Genomic DNA, 24879 nt, shown 5'->3' with positions numbered 1-24879 from the left:
ATCAACTCGAATCAGACTTGTCTGACAAACCCAAAATTTTTTGGATCGAGTTCAAGTTGAGTTTTGGGTTAGGTCAAATATTGATACCCCTAATATGCTGTAAAATATGTATATATAAGAAAGACTAGTTATGAATGATTGAATGATTTAGGTTGGCAGGATACATATTTTTTGTACAGGATGATGGACCAATGGACTTTTTGTTAAAATAAGATTTGTGGTATAATTTAAATGATATGAAAATGGAGATATAAGGAGAGAAATTGATATGATATGATACATCATCGATGGACAAAATGTGATAGCTTATGATATGAAAGCTATATGACCTAAATAACTTATGATTGAGATTAATTCTTGAAGGATTGGCCTATAGGACTAGATACATGAAAAATATCATAGATTGTTAAATGTCTTTTCTTGTTTATAGCACTTGCATATGCGTATGATAGGAGTATATACAATATATTATATAAAAATATGACATAATATGATTTATATATGATACATGGTATACCTAATAAGATATATGATAAGACTAATTAATATAAGAGCATATATTATGTATAAATCATTGATTAAAAATATGGGTTATACAACATACATACTATACCATACTAGCATGTTACACTGCATTGGAATAAGCCACGAGATACATGCATAGCATCAATATTGTACGACATGCATTTAATTATGATATGTATACACATTTTCTGAATCAAGATAAATATAACTATTCTTAATAAATAGGTATATAAATGACAGTGTTTACTGACTTCTTATATATTCACTTGGTTACTGATCACTGCTCTAGTTATATTGATGTTTATTGATCATATGATTTGTTACTATTTTATTGATTATTATATACTATTAGAATTATATATTCATACTGATAGTAATTGAATGATTACATGCATAATATTCATATTGACTTGCATTGATTTTAGTTGTAGGTTATGGTAACCTATTGATCTATTAACTCACTATATGATTTTATATATTTTTCAGGAAAGGACTAGGATCCAATAAAGTGAGGACATATATGAGATTTAGATTTTATTTTATTTATGCATTTTCTTTAATTTTATTCTTTTATAGTTAAGAGTTAAATGAAAGACCGATGAATGAATGGATTAAATTCTTGATTATTTTATATAAATTTTGAGGAATGATTATATTTTTATATTTTGATGTATATAATTTTAAATTACTTTTACTGTATTGATTTTTATTGATAGATTTATAAAAGCTCTAGTTAGTTAATGGAGTTAGGGCTGCAAGCGTTCGACGAGCTACTCGTTACTTGGTTCGATTAAAGCTCGTTTGTGATCGTTTAACTAACTAAACAAATAAATTTGAGCAATATTTTTAATACTCGATCTTAAATAAACAAGCTTGAACACTAATGTGTTCAGTTCATTTAAGTTCACGAACAACATCATTTGAAGCTCATGAACAAGCTCGATAAGAAACTCGATTCGTGTTCGATTTATAACTCGTGAATAAGCTCGATAAATATATTCATATAGATTAATCATATTTCATTTTAAATAGACACCTACTTTTATTATAAATCTAATTTCATTTTATTTTATACTTTCAATAGAATGAATTTGTTCATGATTAGGAGATATTTCATTTTTGCCAATGTTTGATGGATTATTTGTTTAAGATGTTCATGAACAAATATAAGATGAATCATAGATCGTTTATTCGTGAACAAGCTCATTTGGTAGCTCGAAAATACTAGTTATGAGTTTATTCATGATCTTGCTCATTTGATAGCTCTAGAATACTCATTAGAGTTGTTCATAAATATGTTTATTTGATAGTGTAAAAAAATTCGCAAAATATGTTCACGAACATAGCTCGTTAAAGCTTGTTTGTTTAAAGCTCGATAAACACTAAACAAATCAAACATGAACTAAACATGAACCAAACATGAACACCATTAATTTAAACTAACCAAACATGAACACAAACAATAAGGCTTGAATCAAATACGAACCGAACTTGAACAAGCTAATACTAAACAAACTCAAACATGAACACTCACATACTCAGCTCGGTTCGATTCATTTACAGCCCTAAATGGAGTGCATGAATAAAAATATGAAGTTCTTCTAAAATTTAATCTTGGGGCATTACAATTAATGTACTGTTATTTTATTACTTCTACTAGCAATACTGATACATATACTATTCTTTTGATACTGTTATTGATATTTTTTGCTCTAATTGATGTGCAAACATCAAGAAATGATAGAGTTATAATTTAGGAGGATTTATTTAGTTTACAACTTTCAAAGAAGATCCATACTAATGTTCAGGGAGTAGCTGTACCTTATAAATTTTTTTTTAATTATAATTTTATACTATAATAGTTTTGAAGGACTTCATATAGTTTCAAACAACACATATTTTGTTGTCTAAAAAATACGCAGCAAAAGGGATATCATAAGAGAATCTACTTGTTGAATCATGGATCATGATGCAATAATTGAACTAGAAAATTTTAAAATTAAGTTTGGTACCTTTTGAACTCTGATTTTACTTACAATCAAACTAAGTGTATTGATGAGACAAACTCAACAAAATCAAATTTATTTCAATCTGAGCCAAAATGAGTCCAAATGAAACACTAAATAAAGTTAAAACTTTTATAATATTAATTAATATACCAAACAATCTTCAAATATTATGTGTTTATCATCAAAATGAGCATCTTGTTGAGAGAAATCCAAAAAGACTTGGATAACTCAAATTTGATAACATTTATGTACTCAAACATTAAAAAATTATTCATAATAAAATGAATCAGTTTTGGGATTTGCCTATATTTATCAAAATATTACTCACAAAAAATTATAACTAGATCATTATTCTCCACATAAAGGAAACATTAACTTAAATAGTGAAAGAGATTAAAGATACGAAGAACTTCAAAATCCTGTTCGACATCGACCACCAACTACCATAACACGAGCCCTACCGCTCAACTGTTGTAGCTCATTTATCGTTGTTCGATCATTGTCACTATCCAAACTCCGTCGCCTCACAATTGTAGTGTATTTGTCATTGTATAACAATCCTAGCTCATTCATCATTGTTTAACCATTGCGATCTAGCTGTTGTCGTTTGATTATCATTGTCTGAATGATGTCATAGAACTCTCATTATCTGATGGTTATCTGATTTTCGTCACTTCCCTATTTCTATATCAATCTCTACTACACTCATAGAAGGTCAAGCTAAATGTATACCTATCATGATATAGATATTTCTATTTCAAAATAGAGATATCTCAATTTTTCTTTTCAAAATTTTATTTCTTAATAGTTTTTAAATTTATTATATAACACTTAATATCTAAAATAATAAAAAAATAAATTCCCTCTCATATAATGTGATTACAAACATTTTAATATTCATATCACAACTAATAATGATTGGGATATCCTCCCTTGTAGGAACTTTTATTTGGTCCGGTGCAAGGATGTAGAGGAATGTTCGGTTTTAGGCAAAAAAGTGCATGTTCCGAGGTGTACCGAGTTTTTTCTCGGTACAGGCGCTTTTTTGCTTAAAACCGAACCTTCCTCTACGTACGTTCACTGGACAAAATAAAAGTTCTTCTTGTAGAGGGGTGAACGGCAACGTTTCTTAACAGCGTTATGAAACCGTTAACTTTCGTCGTATAGGAAATGGCTGACAGCTTTCAGCTTTCGCTGCTTTCCTTTGGCTGGCATCTCTCTCGGTCAAACCACTTTGACGACTCTCCGGCCCTTCCTTAGCCCTTTCGCCAAATTACCCCCGAGGAGATGGAAGAATTACGATTCCGCCATTTACTTTCTTCCTCATTTGGATTTTGGCGCGTGGTCTGCTGCTTCTGAGGAGGCGCAGAGGAGCTGACAGCAGAATGCGACAAATGACGTGAGGTCTGTCTCCCCGGTCAAATGTTTCGGTCAAAATCCCATAAAAGCCTCCACCTAAGAAGAAAAAGACGAAAATACCCTCATGATTCTCATTTGTAATTTAGCAGCTGGTTTTTATAATTCTAAAATATTATTAAATTTATTTTTAACTTAAAACCCATTTGGGACATTTTTTATTTTTTAAATAACAATTATAAATTAGTTTGATTATTATTATTTATTATTTTTAGATATTTTTATGATAGAAAACTAATTTTTACAATTATAACAACATATATAATAATTTTTTTATCATTAATTTTACAATCAACTTTATAAAAATCTAAAGCTATCCCCAATAAATCATAAATTATAAAAATAATGTAGACGTATTAGAAATAAAAAGAAAAAGAAAAAATAAGAGCACATTTATGATAGAGCATGAGAAGGCAATTATTTATTTAAAATTTTAAAATATTTAATACATAATACATTTTTTATTTACACAAAATATAAATATATTAAAAATATTTAATATATGGCTTTATGCTTTGATCAAAATTTAAAAATGTAATCATAAATATCTTTTTTTAAATATTAATAGTATTTATAAAATAGTTAACTTGTGCATCCATTAAAAAAATTAGTGACATTGAAAAACTCTATATTTGAATTTTGGGATTAGAGAAAGTAATAAAAAAATATAATAATTATCTAATAATAATAGTAACTAAATGAATACAAAAACATAAACAACTAATAAGATAATCCCATCAAATTTCTATGTTAAAAATATAATTAGACAAAATATGAATGTGATGGTTTTTTATTTTAAATTAATTAATTAATTTATTGCGTATAAAGGATTAAATTAGACATATTTTAATGAGGAATGAGCAATAAAGTAAATTAAAGGTGATTAAATTCTGAAAAGGAGCATATTCTAATTTTTTTTTTAAATACCCACTTTTATTCCAACATAATTTTGCTCCTGCATATAACATTATAATTATTTTGTAATATTAATTTATTTAAAATAATATATATTAAATATAATTTATAAATTAAATGTTATATAATTTATAAAAATGTTATATATTAAATATATAAATACATAACTCCAACTTCATTGTTCTTTATTATAATAAATTAATAATCATTCTAGAGAATTAGTTAAACAATTAAAATAAGGCTTTGTTTAGGATAATTTTTTTACTCTTTTTTTTTAAAATATATATTTTTTTACAAACAACATCATCAAGTCTTTTTATCCCACTATATGGGATCGATTATATGAATCTTTTTTCTCCATTATGTCATGTTAAGAATCAAATTATCATTTATAATAAAGAAAGGCAATTTCTAATAGTTTATAACCAAAATTTTTAAGGTCTATCTCTTCATTTCTTATCATATGCTAAATCTAATACATCTACTCTCCTAACATATTCATCAAAAGGTAGATCCAACCTTTTTCATGAATATGCTCGTTTCGTATCCTGTCTCTAAGAGTAAACTCACTCATACACTTGAGCATCCTCATCTCAGAAACACTTAACTTAATATTATGCTTCTCTTTTAATGACCAACATTCTGTGACATAAAGCATTGCAGATCTAACCACTATCTTATAAAAATTTTCTTTAAGTTTGAGTGATACTTTTCTATCACACAACAAATCCGAAGTATTCCTCCACTTTAATCATCCAATCTGAATTTTAATAATAATATCCTCATCTATTTTACCATCACTATGAACAAGAGACTCAAAATATTTAAAATGAGTACAATTATTAATGACTTGATCACTTAAAATCATAATCCCATCAGCAAACATGTTATTACTAAGGTTTCACTCTATAGGCTGTTGCTCCACCACCGACACCGCACGCTGATGCCAATCATTTAACGGTCCGGTGACGGCGGCTTTAATAGCACCGTGACTGAATTCAAACGACGTAACGGCGTTCTGGTCTCAATTATAACTCCCACCTTCGCCTTAGTGTTGGTTTACTGCTAAGGTGAGCTCCCCATCAAGCATACCTAAAAGCGATGAAAAAGATCAAATAAAGACTGCAGAGCTTTGAGATAGAGAGAATCCAATGCCAATATGTGAGTGCCTCTCGCTTTCATCAACAAGTACTACTATAGATGGAGTGGTTCATGATGAGAGAGATTATATAGTTTATTATTATATAATTCCTTTTAATCTATTATTAATTCCTTTTAATCTATTATAAAAGATTTTTAATTTTTAATTAAGAAATATTATGTTGGAGATTATATATATTTGATGTGTGTTAGTTTGTGATTAAATTGTTTTAATTTATTTATAAGTTTAGGGTTTGCGATAACTTTTACGAGTATCTAAAGCATTAATGACGTAGTGTTATCTGTTATTGGGATAATTTTTTGTAAGTAGTTGAAGGAATTAGGCTTTAAGATGGTGAGGATAATAGTAGTAGCGAAATGTCATGGGATGATTGGGAGTAGCGAGGTCAATCCTTCATTTGGAGGTAGAGATAGCATAACTTGAAGGCAGAGATAAGACGATACTGTGAAGGCCGCTGAAGATGATTTGAAATGAAAATGAAGGTGGAGCCAGTGGGAATGTCTTGGAGGCTACTTGAGATAGTTAAATTTGTTTTCTTTTATATTGAAAGATAGCAAAAACTAGAGAAAGGGAGATAAATATATGTGGAAGTTGAGTAGGCTATTAAATGTAGTTTGATTGATCCTCTATTGAAAAGAGGCTAAGGGGAATTTCGATTATTGAAAATCAAAGGAGGATGTAGCGTTGATGGATAACTTGAGTTGATCAAAATAGTCATTCTGTTAAAAAAATGTAGTAAAAAATAGAAGAAATTTAAAAGTACATTTTTGATGATAAACTAATTGTGATGCAATGATAAAGAGTTTTATTTTAATAAGAATTAATAAATAGTTTGCAAATTTAGAGGTTGGATGTGCAAAACACAGGCTGATGATGCAATTATCATATTCGATTAGTAGGAAAACATTAGGGGTAATATGAGTAAAATGACGAGTTAGGCAAAAATTTAGTGTGGAGATAAAAGGTCTCATGAATAAAAAATTATTAGGCGTCGATCACGGACATAGACTATATTTGTTATGACTAATAACAATATGTCATATGTATACAATTGCTTAGGTTGATTTTTTTTTTTCAATTTTATATTTATATAACTTTTATAGGTTGAATGATGGACGCAACTTCATGTTCATCATCAACATCTAATAAATTTTTCTTACAAATAGGAAGTTTTAAGTAATAGTTCTCTGTCTTAGACTTCCTTTGGGACAAATAGAATGTTTTAAGTAAGACGTCCCTTTCTTAGGCTTCTTTTGAGGCAACTTTTTTATGTTTTCTAAAGTAGTTTTTTAATATAATAATTTTTAATTCGAAAAATATTTGTATTAAAAAGCTGTTTTATGAAGTAATAAGAAAGCTGTCTCAAATGAAACTGTAATTTCTAGCCTTGAATAAATTGATCGAAATGCTTATTATAACAAATTCAAGAGTATCCATAGTATTGTTTAGAATTATAACACCTGTGTCATCTCATTTTTAAAATTCTTAAATTAGATAGAATACATTTTTTAGAGTGTGATTTTGCATTGTTTAACTAAGCAAATTATTTAACCATATTTTTATAAATTTCTAATTAAAGCCTCTATAAAAAAACAATTAGAAGAGTAAAGAGTAGTTGAATGATGAAAAGTTACATTTAACAAATGAGTAAAGTATAAAAAGATGTGGCTAAATATATTATTTTAGTGATTAAAAATATAAATTTAATATTTAGTGTTTTTAAAGTAAAAAATATTAATCAGTGCGAGTCATAACTCAGAAAATAATAATAATATATGGGAATGTTAAGCCAAAATTAATCCATGCACTTTTGAATGTGTAAAATCCTTAATTGTACAATCAGCTTATTTAGGCTTTTGTATGAGACAACTTTTTTATTGTATTCTAAAACACAGTCATTATCAAAAAGTTAATGTTTTCGCAGCAATTTAAAGCAACGGTTTTAAAACCACTGCTATAGACATATATAGACAGCGGTTTTAACCGCTGCTAAATTCACCATAAAAAAATTGAAGTTACCACAATATTTTGTAGCAGCGGTTTGCAAACTGCTGGCTAAGGCACGTTGCTCATAAATATGCTATCTCCTCCTTTCGTGTCGTAGCCGCTCATTCTTCTTCTTGACCGCAACTTCGTCTTCCTAGATCTCCATTCAACAATTATCCATGCCGAATTCACCCATCGTGATACTGAAGCCACCCATCACGACGTCAAAATCATCCATCCTGATGCCGAAATCATGCAAAGAACAGTGTCAATCCCTAATTCCCTTTAGGGGAAGGTACACAAATGACGCACTGTAGCTTGGTAGTTGATTTGAGAATTGGAAGAAGGAAATATTGATTGTCAAATTTTTTAGATACTAATTGATGCAAATTTTTATGTTTGATTTTAGGTTAGGAAGAAGAAAATATTGATTCTCTTTTCTATTTATGCTAAATATTCTAATATAGGTAGAAGTACAACTTTCTTCTTTATCACTGAACAATATAGTTCTTATCTATCAATTGATTTTTGTACATCATGTTTTCAAAATGGAGCAGGAAGAATGTATAAAAGAGGAAATTAACTGGTTATGGTTATATTGAGTTCATTAACAATCAGGATGTTCTTGGCCTCATTGAAAAGGTTTAAAGCTATGGCATAGTTTAACAAAAATTATGCAATTTAAAATGGAAATTGCAAAATGATGTATTACTTCTATAATTCCTTCAAATACAACTTTCACTTTTGATTTATGTGTAATGTTGGAAATTAAGTTCCTCTTTAAATAAAATATTGCATGATGCGTTATGCTTCATATAATATTTGAGTGAAATTTTGTGTTATAATTTGTAATTTGATCATAAAATTTGTCTTTTTGTCATTATATATATATTCTATCATTTAGCAGCTAAAGCACTGCTAAATAAATTAGTATGTGTTTAAACCACTGCATTACATCCTAAAAAGTGCTGATTTATTAGTACTATAGATATGTAGTACACAAATTTCTTAAACTAATTTTTTTAACAAAAAAGTTACTTTAAAAAATAGTAAGAAAACTATCTCAAATGAAGCTCTAATTAGATTATTTTGTTATTTCAAATTAATTTTAACAAATCCCTTGAAACGGATTAATAGTTTAATAACCTTTCTAAGATTTAGTATAATTACAACAAATAAACGTGATTATTTGCCATGATGTGTGTAGCTTCGGCTAATCTAATTATAGTTAATTTAAACTAATTATATAATTAATAGCACTACGTCGGTCCCAAAAGTACCAGTAGAAATCATCTTTTGCATGTTTATCGATCAACTGGCTATATGGAAAGCAGTCATGCACGCACGAGTACTAATTACATATATATTCCATACAATACTTTCACTTCATTCATTCTTACAGAGCAGTCTGCGCAGTATATTAATTATGCATCGCATGCATGGCTCACTAATAATAAATTGGATTTTCCTAATACTTTGTAGGAGCTACTGCAGCGATTTAAGCACTTATTAATTTATTTGCAGCGGTTTAAACAACCGCTACACATCCGCTGTATTTGCGTTCGCTGGAAAGACTTTAACTGTGGTTTTATAAGTGTTGCTGTAGGAAGACTTTAGCTGTGCTTTTAACCGGTGTTAAAACTGCTACTAAATGGTAGAATAGATTAAAATGTATATAATGACAAAAAAACCTTAATCTCTTATGATTATCCCAATGCTGCAAGTTTCCCAAACCTTAATCTCTTTGGTTATTTACTATGGCATTTGTTAATAGGTATAGTAGTAGTTCTTCATCATACAGATGAATTAACGATTCTAGTTTTTTTCAGGTAGCATAAATTCCTACTGCTCCAAACATTTTGAAGCGCCGGGGTGGATGTAGTGTTGGAATACAAAAATATCTTAGGGGCTATTTGGTTTGCTTGAAAAGAAATGTCAGAATAAACTGGAATGCAATGTAAATGTTTTTGATATATTTGAAATTGGTTTGATGAATGTGAAACAAATGTATGTGATTATTTTTTATTTGTTTTGAAATAAAATAGATGCAGTGTAAAGCATAATGATGAATATCATTGATAGCGGAGTCAGGCAATGATGCCAGGCAGCGAGTGGTGGCAATAGGAATGGATGGCCAATGATGCTAGGCTGTGGGTGGTTGACAATAACAGGTTGCCGAGGTGATGGGTGGCAGGTGTCGGTGATGTGTAGCCTACATATGATGGCGGCGGCTTTTTGAATGCATAAAAAAAGAACTAAAGAGCAAATTTGAAATTCACCAAAAATTAACTGTATTTAATAGTTTGGCCTTTTTCATTTGCTTTGGTTTTAAATTAAGTAAAAGTTATTAATCCTTAGTTGTCAACAACCTCATGAGCTTTTATATATTTTGAGATAAATATAATATAAGAGTTAGATTGAATATTTCTATATTACACTCATTTTAAATTAAGTTTTTATATGGATTAGAGGTGTCAATATATGACCTATCCTAACCTGACTCAAAAAATCGATCGTCTACGGGTCTAAAATCTTGACTTAATTAATTTTCAGATTGAGTCCATGTTTTTTTTTGGGTTAAATAAATGGCATTTGAGTTAAAGGTTTTTTTTATTATCATTAGAGGTCAGCTAACCTACCTCTTAAGACTAACAAAAACTTGACAAAGGGAATGTGTGTGTGTGAGAGAGAGAGAGTCCATGTAACTTCCTAAACTTGTATAGATCTGCATATTAGGATAACAAAGCTTTACCCAATTCAAAATCAAACTAAATAATACATAGCATTCAAACCTTATAAATTATATTTAAAAAAGAACATAATTATCATCCTCTCAATTACAATCCCATCACCAATGACAAAGGATAGGTCTTCAATGATGAAATTGCTAACAATGTTGTCTTATGCATGAATATACCCGACTCAAGCATTAATTAGATGGATAGACACATCTCACAAGCTTCTCCTCCTATTCTTCTTCTTCTTCTTCATGAGTCGTGATTTCATTGATGTCTCCATAACTAGCTCCTATTATGACTTCTCTTTAATATGACTTTAGTCCTAGCGATATTATCAATAGCAAGCTCTAATGACAACTTACACGCTTCTTTTGTCGTAGATGGTTTGCAGGCAGGAATGCAAGGGAAAGAAGAAAGTGGTAGGCCAAGGTGCACAAAAGAGCTTGGGTGTACACAAAAGTTGCATGGAGACTTCTCTCTTAGGCTTTGTTTGGGTGTCTGATACCTTTTGTAAAAGATAATTTTAAAAATGGTGGTTGAGGAAATAGATGTTTCTACCGGAGAAGCAATTATCAAAAAGCTTATCAAAATAATAGAAAAATGACGTTCCGTAAAAAGTATTTCTACAGAAACGTCACATACAAACGAAAACGAAAAAATAATTGTGCCATTTTGAAACATAAAAGGTGAAATTAATCCGTTTCAAACGAGATCTTAGTGAGATCCCATCATGATTGTCTAGTTTTTGATGAAATTCATCTAGACTTTTGTCAACTTCATTAACGAAGTCCTATATTGCATAAATAATATATTTTGGACGTTAACTACATAAATCTTATAATTTTAAATGCTAGAAATCTATAAATCCCCCTTAAATTTAAGCTGCCCTAACCTACAATCGGATCTTCTTTGCTGTCTCCAGTTGTTGGAAAAGCTATCGGCCAAGAAAAAATTTAGCTGTTTTTCTATCCAACGCTTCAACAGAACCGCTTAAAAATAATTATATAAAAAGGAAAAAAATATAATGAACAGAAAGAAGCGGTAGGCCCCACATCGACTTGCCTTCGATTCGACCTTCAGCCGTCACGACCTGACCGCCCTCCTACGCCGCGCTGCCGCGGCCGCCGCGCGTATGGCCCACCATCATCCCTCCGCTTCCTCCTTCTCCGACTTCACCATTTCCGTGGGGCACGACTCCGAAGCCGGCGATGCCGATGTCGAATGGCCATTCGGAAGAATCGACGCCGTCGATCGCGGCGAACTCCGCGAAACGGCTTACGAGATTTTCTTCGCCTCATGCCGCTCCTCACCCGGCTTCGGCGGTAGAAACCCCCTCTCATTCTACCCTTCAAACCATCACCAGCCATCCCCGGAAGGAGGTAACACCGCGGCTACCTCCGGCACCGGCATTATGGTCGTCAACAGCAGGATCAAGCGCGCACTCGGCCTCCGCACCCGTCGCGGCTCGCCACCGATGCGCGTCATGAGCGCACACTCCTCATCACCCGTCGTATCGGTAGGCGGGGCCGCCGGAGCCTCATCCCCCGGTGCCGGCCGGCTCAAGCAGCGCCCCATGACCTCCGCGGAGATCATGCGGCAGCAAATGGGGGTCACCGAGCAGAGCGACAACCGCCTCCGGAAAACCATAATGCGCACGCTCGTCGGCCAGGCCGCAAAGAGAGCGGAGACCATCATCCTCCCATTGGAGCTTTTGAGGCATCTAAAACCATCGGAATTCAGCGACGCGCAGGAATACCATCAGTGGCAACGGCGGCAGCTGAAGATCCTCGAGGCCGGCCTGCTCCATCACCCTTCCATCCCCCTTGATCGCCTCAACTCATCGGCACTGCGCCTCCGTGAGGTAATTCGCTCCGGCGAGCTCAAACCCATCGACAACAGCAAGAATTCCGAATCCCTTAAAGCTCTCTGCAATGCAGTCGTCTCCCTCGCGTGGCGGAACTCCAATGGATCCCCTGCTGAGGCCTGCCATTGGGCCGACGGCTTCCCCCTTAACATCCACCTTTATATTTCCCTCCTCCGATCCATCTTCGACCTCCGCGACGAAACCGTGGTGCTCGAGGAGGTCGACGAGCTGATCGAGCTGATGAAGAAGACATGGATTACGCTTGGCATCAACAAGATGACACACAATGTCTGCCTGGCCTGGACGATGTTCGAGCAGTACGTAAAGACAGGACAGATCGAGCAGGACCTGCTCGGCGCGTCACTGATCATCCTCGGCGAAATCGCCACCGAAGCCAAAAAAGAGGCAGAATTCCTCAAAGTCCTTTCTCCGGTGATGTCGTCGATGCTAGCGTGGGCCGAAAGGAAGCTGCTTGATTACCACACTGTATTCCGCGGGAAATGTTCCGTTGCGCTCATGGAGAAGGTTCTCTCGCTGGCTCTCACCACAGCCAAAATCATGAACGACGACCAACGAAACTCAGCCGATGAAGACGGCAATGGCGAGGTCATCAATTCTGCGGTGTCCCCAATCGAACGCTACATAAAGTCTTCCCTCAAAAGCGCATTCACTAAGGTGCGTCATTCTATCAAACTCATTACACGCATCAACACAAAAAACATTTTTTGACGGGTTCTTGGCTTGAATCAGATACTAGAGAACGGGAACGGGAACGTGGACAGCATGGTGGTGGAGGTAGACGAAGAACCTAGCGAGACTCTAGTGCATCTAGCCAAAGACACAGAGACCTTGGTGGCCCTCGAGAAGGAGACTTACAGTCCGGTGCTCCAGAGATGGCATCCTGGTTCGATGGCCGTGGCGGTGGCGACACTCCATAGCTGCTACGGAATTGTGTTGAAGCAGTACTTGGCTAGAATCCCTGGACTGAAAAATGAGACTGTTCGGGTTCTTCAGACCGCCGGAAAACTGGAGAAGACGCTGGTACAGATGGTGGTGGAGGACTCAGCCAACTGCGATGATGGAGGTAAGGCTATCGTGAGGGAGATGGTGCTCTACGATGTGGACTCCATTATCCTTAGCCTGATGAAGAATTGGATAACGGGAAGGCTGAGAATTGGCAGGGAGTGCTTCAGCAGAGCAAAGGAAACAGAGGTTGGTGAATTCCTCACTTACCTCTTGCATCCAACGGATAATTTTTTAATGAACATTGTTCAAATTTATAATAATTGTGGTATTCTCTACCTAACTCAATCAACTGTTTTAATTTCTTGAAACACAATCTTTTTTTTTTATTAATATTAAGTTGACTTATATTTTGGATTTCATAAACAATGAAAACACTCGTCTATACAGAAAAAAAAATATTTGTGTGTGGTTAATTTAGTTTTGAAGTATTAGGTTGTCTCAATTTAATTTCTCAACTGTGTTAAATTAATTTAAAGTAATCTCTTTTGTTATAATTGTGATATAAAATTGATCTCAATTAATTCCAAATGGATGATTTTGAATTAATTTTGTATTGTTGAGAGACTAAATTAGAGCAACGTTATATTCTAGTACTAAAATGGACATATATGAATAGTTAGGAAACTTTCGAAATTTAAACCCTCAACAATAATGCACCATACATGCAATATTTATAATCATTAAGGTTTCGTTTGGGACAGTTTTCGCACAGCTTTTTTAAACAATTTTCTAGTTAAAAAAATTTTTGTACTAAAAAATTATTTTAAAATGCAAGAAGAGCCATCCCAAAGGAAGCCTTAGTGTTGGTGAAAGCTCGAAACATGTGAAGTAGATGCTTGAAATGGTAGATGATGACATTTAGATATTTTGCAAGAAGTTCATGATATACATTTTAGAGATGAATTACACATAGCAGAAATGTTCTTTGCTAGACTAAAAAGTAGTAAAGTAGGAGGGAGATCCGAGTCTACAATGCCAGAGGTTCTGGATTGACTGTCTGGAGATCAATGCTAGAGCTGCAGAGAATGTTCTGTTGGAATGAACTATATTGTTTCAAATTTGTTAGTTGATTTTGTCATCAAATGATTTTTTTAGCATTTTCATGAAGAAGTACGTCAAATCATGGGTGTTATAGAGAAATCTCGTGTGAATTAACTGACGGCAAAGATTTATTATATTGAACAGACCTGGAACCGAAAATCCAAATCAGAGCCCTACGCACAGTCTGCAGTTGATCTGATGAAGCTTGCTAAAGTAACAGTGGATGAGTTCTTTGAAATACCGGTGGCTGCAAGGGAAGAGCTGGTTCAGGAACTCGCCGATGGCCTGGAAAACCTCTTCCAGGATTACACTTCCTTCGTTGCTTCCTGCGGTAAGCAACTGATGTTATTTATTCACTAAATTTCCAGCTAGTTGTTTTCTTCGTTACTTGACGCTCTTGGTTGCAGGGACGAAGCAGAGCTACATCCCCAACCTCCCACCGCTAACCAGATGCAACCAGGACTCAAGATTCACCACTCTATGGAAGAAAGCTCAGGCCTTGATCGGATTAGTCCATCCCAAAACCAGAAAGAAACCCACTCCGGCCGAAAGCCACCATCCCCGCCCTTCCACCAGCCGCGCCACCCAACGCTTCTACATCCGCCTCAACTCCCTCCACTACGTCCTCGCCGTCCTCCACTCCATCGACAAATCCCTCTCTTTCTTTGGCCGAAACTCTTCCCGCTCCCCTCACCCCCGCCTCGCCGGCCCCGGTTCCACCTCCCGCCGCCGCATCGCCCCCACCTGCTTCGACCTCGCCCGCTCCTCCCTTCAATCCGCCATCTTCCACGTCTCCGAAGTGGCCGCCTATCGCCTCATCTTCGTCGACTCCCACCAAGCCTTCTACCAAGGCCTCTACGCCGGCGGCGTCGCCGCCGCCCGAATCCGCCCTTCACTCCGCCTGCTAAAACAGAACCTCAACTTCATCGTCACAATTTTAACCGACAGGGCTCAGCCGGTGGCGGTGCGGGAGGTGATGAAGGCGGCACTAGAAGCCTTTTTGATGGTGTTGTTGGCCGGCGGAAGCGAGAGAGCCTTCGGGCGGGGTGACAGCGAGATGGTCGCGGAGGATTTGGAGAGTTTGCGGCGAGTTTTCTGCACATCGGGTGAGGGGTTGGTGGCAGAGGAGGTAGTGGAGAAAGAGATGGAGGTGGCGGAGGGGATCGTGGCCCTCATGGCTTTGCCTACTGAGAAATTGCTGGAGGAGTTTACGACGGTGGCGTGCGAGGCGAGTGGGATCGGAGCGCATAAGGTGCCCATGCCGCCGACGACGGGGAAGTGGAACAGATCGGATCCCAATACCATTTTGCGTGTGATCTGTCACAGGGACGACGAGGTGGCTAACCGGTTCTTGAAGAGGACGTTTCAGATGGCCAAGAGGAAGTGATCAAATTTTAATTAAGATAAATTTATTATTTTTAAATTTATTCTAAAATGAATATTAATTTTTATACTATATTCATTTTAAAAATAAAATTAAAATTTTTAAGAATTTTATCTTAATTGCTGATCAGATAATTTTTGATTGCTTGGTACTTTTCCCGTTTAGAGTCAGAAATTTGTTGATATTATTTAATATTGATAGTTTTTAATTATTAATATTAAGTCGTATCGAATAAAATAATAATTAAAAACGCATAATTTTTTATTATTATTCTTTTTCAGGAGTTGGTATGTTGATGAGATGAATGGGTTGGTTTGGGTTTGGCCATGGCAAATATATGTAAAAAAGAACATTGTTATGGATGTGATGAGGATATATGAAGTGTTCATATATTGTTATTAATTATAGTAAATATTTTTTAAAAAATTTTTAGGTCAATTAAGATAAATCACACACACATTATATACATAAGATTGAAACCGTATGTTTTAGCTGTTGTGAGAAACTTCTAGCTGAAGATTGTCTTCAACTCCAACAGTTTTTTCAATATTTCTTCCATCACCGTGAATTTCCTCTCTATCCTTTCATTGTTGGATGTGATTTGAGTTTTATAGTTAAACAGCTATCTTCCCAAGAATAACGAAGATCTTTTTCCGGTAAGAAAAAAATCCCGCTGAAATTTTAGGATTTCAGTTGCCGACGGTCCCAAATCGATGCTCTGATACCAATTTGATAGGAAATACTTGAGTTCACAAGCAAACCTAACCAAAACGGAAGAGCAAACAACAGAATTATTGCTGTTTGCAGCAGAAAACAACACTAAATAGAGAAAATCGGATGGAAAACTGAAACCAAACCAAGCAATTCACTTATATGCCACTAATAGAAGAATAAAAACAACAAAGATACAAGTGTTCATCAATTCGAGAGGAAGAACGACTGTCCAAATCTCAGGCAACGCTAAGAGCCTAAAAGACAAGAACCCTATATCTCAAATCTAATTCAAATTTAAGATAATCCTAATTCCCTCATATTTCCCGAATTAACATCTTATCTAATTAATCCTTACATTCAAATCTTTCCCGCCAAAAATTACATTAAGCCCATCATGGGACCTACAGGAGTTCAGCCCCCTTCTCCCTGTTTCTTCCGCCGAACAAACACTTGGACCGGTTCAGCCGGCCTCTCCTGGGCCGGCGTGAGAGCAGCAGGCGTAACATAATGATTATTAGAACGTTAATACATTAATACCTGTATACCTTTGTAATGTTCGATTCAGCTAAGCTCTGTATACGTGGCATGATGTCATTTGTCCCAGTTATGTATAACTCCGTCCTATCTCTATATAAGAGGAGTATGTAATGTAGTTTGGGGAGAATGAGAATGATCTGTTTTCTATTTCTTCGTTCTTCTTATGTTTTGAGATTCTAAGGTTTCTTTATGGTATCAAGAGCGGGCGATCAAAGTCGCAAATAATGCCGAACTTCTCCTCGTCGGCGATTCAAGAAGACACGCAGAGGATGCAGCAAGAGGAACCAACCATCCCTGCAAGTCTCAAATTCGTTGTCTCTAATATCAAGAGCATCGTCTCCACCGAACTCAATCAAGACAACTATGCCGTCTGGAGATCTCAAATTCTTAAAATTTTTAGCGCAAACGGTTTTGCTAAATTTCTTGACTCGTCTTTATGTTCTTCTTCCACTGCTTCGTCTCATTCCGCTGAATCCAATCAAACGCAAACTCAGTCTGCGCAATGGAATCTAACGGACCAAAATCTGTCCGCCTCTCTCTACTCAACGATTTCGGCATCTATCCTCCATACGTTATAAATCTAACGTCAACTGCAGCGATATGGTCTACTCTTGAAAACAGGTTTCAAGCAACCAATCGCTCTAAAGTTCTTCAACTAAAGAACGCTCTGCACAATATCTCGATAAAGAATCTTACAATGAATCAGTATCTAACTGATATCAAGATTCTTGTCGACCAAATCACAGCGGCAGGAGATTCGATCGACAATGAGGACATTATCATGTATATCCTCAATGGGTTATCTCCTCAGTATCAGGCCTTTAAAACGGCTTTTCGCACGATGCTTACCCCGATCACATTAGACCATATGTATCCTCTTCTTCTCAGTGAAGAAATAAATATTGCATCTGATGCTGCCAGAAATTCTTCCTTTCCCGATCCCAATCTGGCACTCTATGCTTACCGTGGCAGAGGGCGTCCCAATCGTGGTCGATTGTCGCAACAAACTGGTTCTACAGCAAGGCAACCAGCTAATACCACAACCTATCAGATTTGTCTCAAAAAGGGACATTCGGCGTCGGATTGCTGGCATCGTATGAATGCCCAATACGTCCCACAGGTTCAGTCTAAACCCAAGGCGCTGGCGGCTACATCCGATCAATCCCAAAACAAATGGTTCCTAGATTCTGGGGCCACTGCACATCTAACAAACTCGCTGGACAATTTGCATCTCTCATCCGCTTACAATGGGCCTGAAACTATCACTGTGGCAGATGGCAGATCAGTCAACATAGCGAACTCAGGGGTTGGTTTGCTACCGACCCCAACACGTAAGCTGAAACTGTCTAATATTCTTCATTCTCCTGAACTCAGATTTAATTTACTATCTATTTCCAAATTAACTCGAGATAACAATATCTCGATTACGTTTAATCTGTCTGGCTTCGTTTTGAAGGATCTGAAGACGCAGGAAACACTTCTTCACGGACCCTGTAAGAATGGTTTGTATCCCATTCAGATGGTCTCCGAAGAACCTTCTCCTACGGCATTAGCGGGCACTACACAGGATGCTCATATTTGGCATCAGAGACTTGGCCATCCCCATGAACGGGCCATGAAAACTATAGCTAATAGAACTGCTCATTTCAGTATAAACAAATTTTCTGTTTCTTGTTCTTCTTGCAAAGAACCTAAGAGTCATAAACTTGTTTTTGAAAAGTCTTTACATAATACAAATGCTATTCTTGATCTTGTCCATTCGGATGTTTGGGGACCGGCCCCAGTGACTTCTAATCAAGGTTTTCGTTATTACGTATTATTTGTAGATGATTTTTCTAGATTTTCTTGGATATTTCCTATGCAAACTAAATATGAAGTGTTTACTATTTTTACTGCTTTTCGCACTCAAATTGAGAAATATTCGTCCAAAACTATTAAAATGATCAGGACCGATGGAGGAATGGAATATGTTAATCATGACTTCAAGCAATACCTGCAAACCAATGGCATAGCACATCAAATTTCTTGTCCGTATACGCCTGAACATAATGGTGTATCTGAACTCTAGCACCGTCATATCATCGAAACAACTCGGACCTTACTGCATACAGCGGCGGTTCCATACTGTTACTGGCCGGAAGCAGTTCTTACATCAATCTACCTTATTAACAGAATGCCATCACCAATCACCAATCAGAAATCTCCGTTTGAAATTCTTCATCAAACCGCACCTAGATATGATCACCTTAGAACGTTTGGGTGCGAATGTTTCTACCTTCTTCCTCCTCATACTCATCATAAATTGCAGCCCAAATCCAAATCAGCGATTTTCATTGGGTACTCCGATACGTACAAGGGTTACAAGTGTCTTGATCCATCTACTAACAAAATCTACATTTCAAGACACACTGAATTTAACGAACATTCATTTCCCTTTAAAACAGTGGCTCCGAAATTTAGTCCACCTGCAGCACCAACAATGCCCTTCCTGCTGCAACCGAACCCCACTATAGCTCATACCAGCACTGCAAAAGCACCAACTACTGTCAACAAAGAACCTCAACAACAAATTTGTCAAACACAATTCAATCAGCCTATTGTTGAGCAACCAGCTCTGGATACAGATACCCAGCATTCTACCGTTCCTACACACCGTATGATTACAAGAGCCAAAACAGGCTCCCTTAAACCAACATCTCGGTTAAACCTGCTACATGTTCAACCTTCTTCAGATACGGATACTACTCCAACTAATTACAATACAGCAGCAAAACATCCTGAATGGAGAATAGCCATGAACAGTGAATTTTATGCTTTACAGAAAAATGGGACATGGACGCTAGTTAAACCACCACCTAACTCCTCAATACTCGGTTGTAAGTGGACTTACAGGATAAAGAAGCATGCGAATGGAACTATAGCAAAACACAAGGCGAGACTTGTAGCTCAAGGGAACAATCAAGAATATGGTCTTGAATACACCGAGTCATTCAGCCCGGTGGCCAAGCTACCTACCATTCGTGTGCTTCTCACAATGGCTCTTCACAATGACTGGATCGTTCATCAAATGGACATGGCGAACGCCTTCTTACACTGCAATCTCACAGAAACAGTATACATGGCTCAACCTCAAGGATTTGTAGATCCAGCCAAGCCCGATCACGTATGTTATCTTCAAAAAGCAATATACGGTTTGAAACAAGCACCAAGGCAATGGTACAACACGTTTACTTCTTATCTGGTATCTATCGGTTTTTCACATAGTGCTGCCGATCCGTCTTTACTTCACTATAAACATGATAGTATACAAATTTTTTTGTTAATGTATGTTGATGATATTTTGATTTCTAACAACAATTCTAAAGAAATATCTTCACTAATACTTCAGCTGAGTCAACAGTTTAGCATGAAGAATTTAGGCGTGGCCAATGACTTTTTAGGAATCAAGATTGATTACATTCAGAAATCCTGTTTTCTCTCTCAGAAAAACTACGCTCAATCGCTACTGCAACTTGCTCAGCTAACCGACTGCCATGCTCTAGCCAATCCTACATGCACAAAAATGCCTCCAAACTTTCCGGAAGATCCAGTTTTATCTGATCCTTCAATGTATCGTAAGATAACAGGTTCTTTACAATACCTAACTCTGACTCGTCCAGACATCGCATACAGCGTAAATCAACTCTCGTAACATATGCATAATCCTCTTCCCCAACACATATATCTACTCAAACGTCTTCTACGATATATCAAAGGTACGTTGGACTATGGATTACCTATTTCAAAATCTAACTTAGTTCTTCAATCCTTTTCAGATGCCGATTGGGCGGGTGATCCTGTTTCAAGGAGATCAACCACGGGCTACTGCTCCTTTCTCGGCAATACCATCATCTCATGGACAGTCAAAAAGCAGCACACGGTAGCTCGATCCTCCACAGAGTCGGAATACCGGGCATTGGCTGCACTAACAGCGGATGTCATATGGAATCGTCGGCTGCTTCAAGACTTCAGCATTCCTCAAGATCAGCCAACCGACATGTTCTGTGATAACATGTCCGCGATTGCATTGGCAAATAATCCAATGCTTCACGCACGAACAAAACATATAGAGATTGATCAAAAGTTTATTAGAGATCATATTCACAACAACAATATCCGGCTTCTACCAATTAATACCATTGATCAAATCGCTGATATCTTCACCAAATCTCTATCTACACCAAGATTTACTACACTTAGAACCAAACTAACGGTAACTTGTCACCCATTAGCTTGCCAGGAAATATTAGAACGTTAATACATTAATACCTGTATACCTTTGTAATGTTTGGTTCAGCTAAGCTCTGCATACGTGGCATGATGTCATTTGTCCCAGTTATGTATAACTCCGTCCTATCTCTATATAAGAGGAGTCTGTAATGTAGTTTGGGGAGAATGAGAATGATCTGTTTTCTATTTCTTCGTTCTTCTTATGTTTTGAGATTCTAAGGTTTCTTTAATGATGAACATGACATAAATATGATTTTTATTTATTAAATTATATGGATATATGAATAAGAAATATATTTATTTAATATATGAGATATAATATTCGCTCTTAAAAGATCTACCACAATGATCCATAAATTTTATTTCCTAATACAGTAATGATAGAATATTTAGACGAAGTGGGAGGAATATTAGTTTTTATAATTACTTAGATTTTAAATAAATCTAAGGCTTTAATAGTATAAATAACTTAAATCGCTATCATAAATAGTATTAAAATTAAATCATTATCTTCAAATGTCAACCAAATTGATTGTATCGTTCACAAAGTCAAGCGAACAAAAAAGGCATCCCTATCAGAAATAGCCAACACAACCCGATAAGGCTATTTTTTCCATCCAATTGAAAGAAAACGTGAAATTGTTTGTATTGTTGTTTGTTATTATTCCATCTGTTAGCTTTCGTCCTTATGAGTAGGGGTATCAATATTCCATATGTTAGCTTTCGTCCTTATGAGTAGGGGTATCAATATTCCATATGTTAGCTTTCGTCCTTATGCTACTAATAGAAGAATAAAAACAACAAAGATACAAGTGTACATCGATTCGAGAGGAAGAACGACTCTCCAAATCTCCGGCAACGCCAAGAGCCTAAAAGACAAGAACCCTATATCTCAAATCTCATTCAAATTTAAGATAATCCTAATTCCCTCACATTCTCCGAATTAACATGAAAGGAGAATTACAACTTATCTAATTAATCCTTACATTCAAATCTTTCCCACAAAAAATTACATTAAGCCCATCATGGGGCCCACAAGAGTTCCGCCCCCCTCTCCCTGTTTCTTCCGCCGAACAAACACCTGGACCGGTCCAGCCGGCCTCTCCTGGGCCAGCGTGAGAGCAGCAGGCGTAACATAATGATGAACATGACATAAATATGAGTTTTATTTATTAAATTATATGGATATATGAATAAGAAATATATTTATTTAATATATGAGATATAATATTCGCTCTTGAAAGATCTAGCACAATGATCCATAAATTTTATTTCCTAATACAGTAATGATAGAATATTTAGACGAAGTGGGAGGAATATTAGTTTTTATAATTACTTAGATTTTAAATAAATCTAAGGCTTTAATAGTATAAATAACTTAAATCGCTATCATAAATAGTATTAAAATTAAATCATTATCTTCAAATGTCAACCAAATTGATTGTATCGTTCACAAAGTCAAGCGAACAAAAAAGGCATCCCTATCAGAAATAGCCAACACAACCCGATAAGGCTATTTTTTCCATCCAATTGAAAGAAAACGTGAAATTGTTTGTATTGTTGTTTGTTATTATTCCATATGTTAGCTTTCGTCCTTATGCTACTAATAGAAGAATAAAAACAACAAAGATACAAGTGTACATCGATTCGAGAGGAAGAACGACTCTCCAAATCTCCGGCAACGCCAAGAGCCTAAAAGACAAGAACCCTATATCTCAAATCTCATTCAAATTTAAGATAATCCTAATTCCCTCACATTCTCCGAATTAACATGAAAGGAGAATTACAACTTATCTAATTAATCCTTACATTCAAATCTTTCCCACAAAAAATTACATTAAGCCCATCATGGGGCCCACAAGAGTTCCGCCCCCCTCTCCCTGTTTCTTCCGCCGAACAAACACCTGGACCGGTCCAGCCGGCCTCTCCTGGGCCAGCGTGAGAGCAGCAGGCGTAACATAATGATGAACATGACATAAATATGAGTTTTATTTATTAAATTATATGGATATATGAATAAGAAATATATTTATTTAATATATGAGATATAATATTCGCTCTTGAAAGATCTAGCACAATGATCCATAAATTTTATTTCCTAATACAGTAATGATAGAATATTTAGACGAAGTGGGAGGAATATTAGTTTTTATAATTACTTAGATTTTAAATAAATCTAAGGCTTTAATAGTATAAATAACTTAAATCGCTATCATAAATAGTATTAAAATTAAATCATTATCTTCAAATGTCAACCAAATTGATTGTATCGTTCACAAAGTCAAGCGAACAAAAAAGGCATCCCTATCAGAAATAGCCAACACAACCCGATAAGGCTATTTTTTCCATCCAATTGAAAGAAAACGTGAAATTGTTTGTATTGTTGTTTGTTATTATTCCATATGTTAGCTTTCGTCCTTATGCTACTAATAGAAGAATAAAAACAACAAAGATACAAGTGTACATCGATTCGAGAGGAAGAACGACTCTCCAAATCTCCGGCAACGCCAAGAGCCTAAAAGACAAGAACCCTATATCTCAAATCTCATTCAAATTTAAGATAATCCTAATTCCCTCACATTCTCCGAATTAACATGAAAGGAGAATTACAACTTATCTAATTAATCCTTACATTCAAATCTTTCCCACAAAAAATTACATTAAGCCCATCATGGGGCCCACAAGAGTTCCGCCCCCCTCTCCCTGTTTCTTCCGCCGAACAAACACCTGGATCGGTCCAGCCGGCCTCTCCTGGGCCAGCGTGAGAGCAGCAGGCGTAACATAATGATGAACATGACATAAATATGAGTTTTATTTATTAAATTATATGGATATATGAATAAGAAATATATTTATTTAATATATGAGATATAATATTCGCTCTTGAAAGATCTAGCACAATGATCCATAAATTTTATTTCCTAATACAGTAATGATAGAATATTTAGACGAAGTGGGAGGAATATTAGTTTTTATAATTACTTAGATTTTAAATAAATCTAAGGCTTTAATAGTATAAATAACTTAAATCGCTATCATAAATAGTATTAAAATTAAATCATTATCTTCAAATGTCAACCAAATTGATTGTATCGTTCACAAAGTCAAGCGAACAAAAAAGGCATCCCTATCAGAAATAGCCAACACAACCCGATAAGGCTATTTTTTCCATCCAATTGAAAGAAAACGTGAAATTGTTTGTATTGTTGTTTGTTATTATTCCATATGTTAGCTTTAGTGCTTATGAGGCCCCATTCAAACTTAATAGATGATCTGCAGGTATTTTTATATTT

The 24879-nt window shown here is 35.5% G+C and overlaps 1 protein-coding gene across 1 annotated transcript; it reads left to right on the top strand.

Moving 5' to 3' along the window:
- Positions 1 to 11511: 11511 nt before the first annotated feature.
- LOC110104012 (protein unc-13 homolog) lies at positions 11512 to 16322 on the top strand. Its single transcript, XM_020832944.2, has 4 exons — positions 11512 to 13290; positions 13366 to 13827; positions 14827 to 15013; positions 15090 to 16322. Exons 1-4 carry the CDS (start codon positions 11884 to 11886, stop codon positions 16067 to 16069), a joined length of 3036 nt encoding a protein of 1011 aa, XP_020688603.1. The 5' UTR covers positions 11512 to 11883; the 3' UTR covers positions 16070 to 16322.
- Positions 16323 to 24879: the final 8557 nt, after the last annotated feature.

The sequence above is a fragment of the Dendrobium catenatum genome, unplaced genomic scaffold (genome assembly GCF_001605985.2).
Source record: "Dendrobium catenatum unplaced genomic scaffold, ASM160598v2 fragScaff_scaffold_30, whole genome shotgun sequence".
NCBI classification, from domain to species: Eukaryota; Viridiplantae; Streptophyta; class Magnoliopsida; order Asparagales; family Orchidaceae; genus Dendrobium; species Dendrobium catenatum.
The sequence above is the reverse complement of the archived record's forward strand: the minus strand, read 5'-3'. Positions and strand labels throughout refer to the sequence as shown.

Excerpts from the sequence above, each read along its gene's own strand:
- LOC110104012 (XM_020832944.2), top strand. The coding sequence starts at position 11,884 with ATGGCCCACCATCATCCCTCCGCTTCCTCCTTCTCCGACTTCACCATT. Across the intron at positions 13,828-14,826 it reads GCAGAGCAAAGGAAACAGAG|ACCTGGAACCGAAAATCCAA; the intron begins GTTGGTGAATTC and ends TATATTGAACAG. Across the intron at positions 15,014-15,089 it reads TTCCTTCGTTGCTTCCTGCG|GGACGAAGCAGAGCTACATC; the intron begins GTAAGCAACTGA and ends TCTTGGTTGCAG.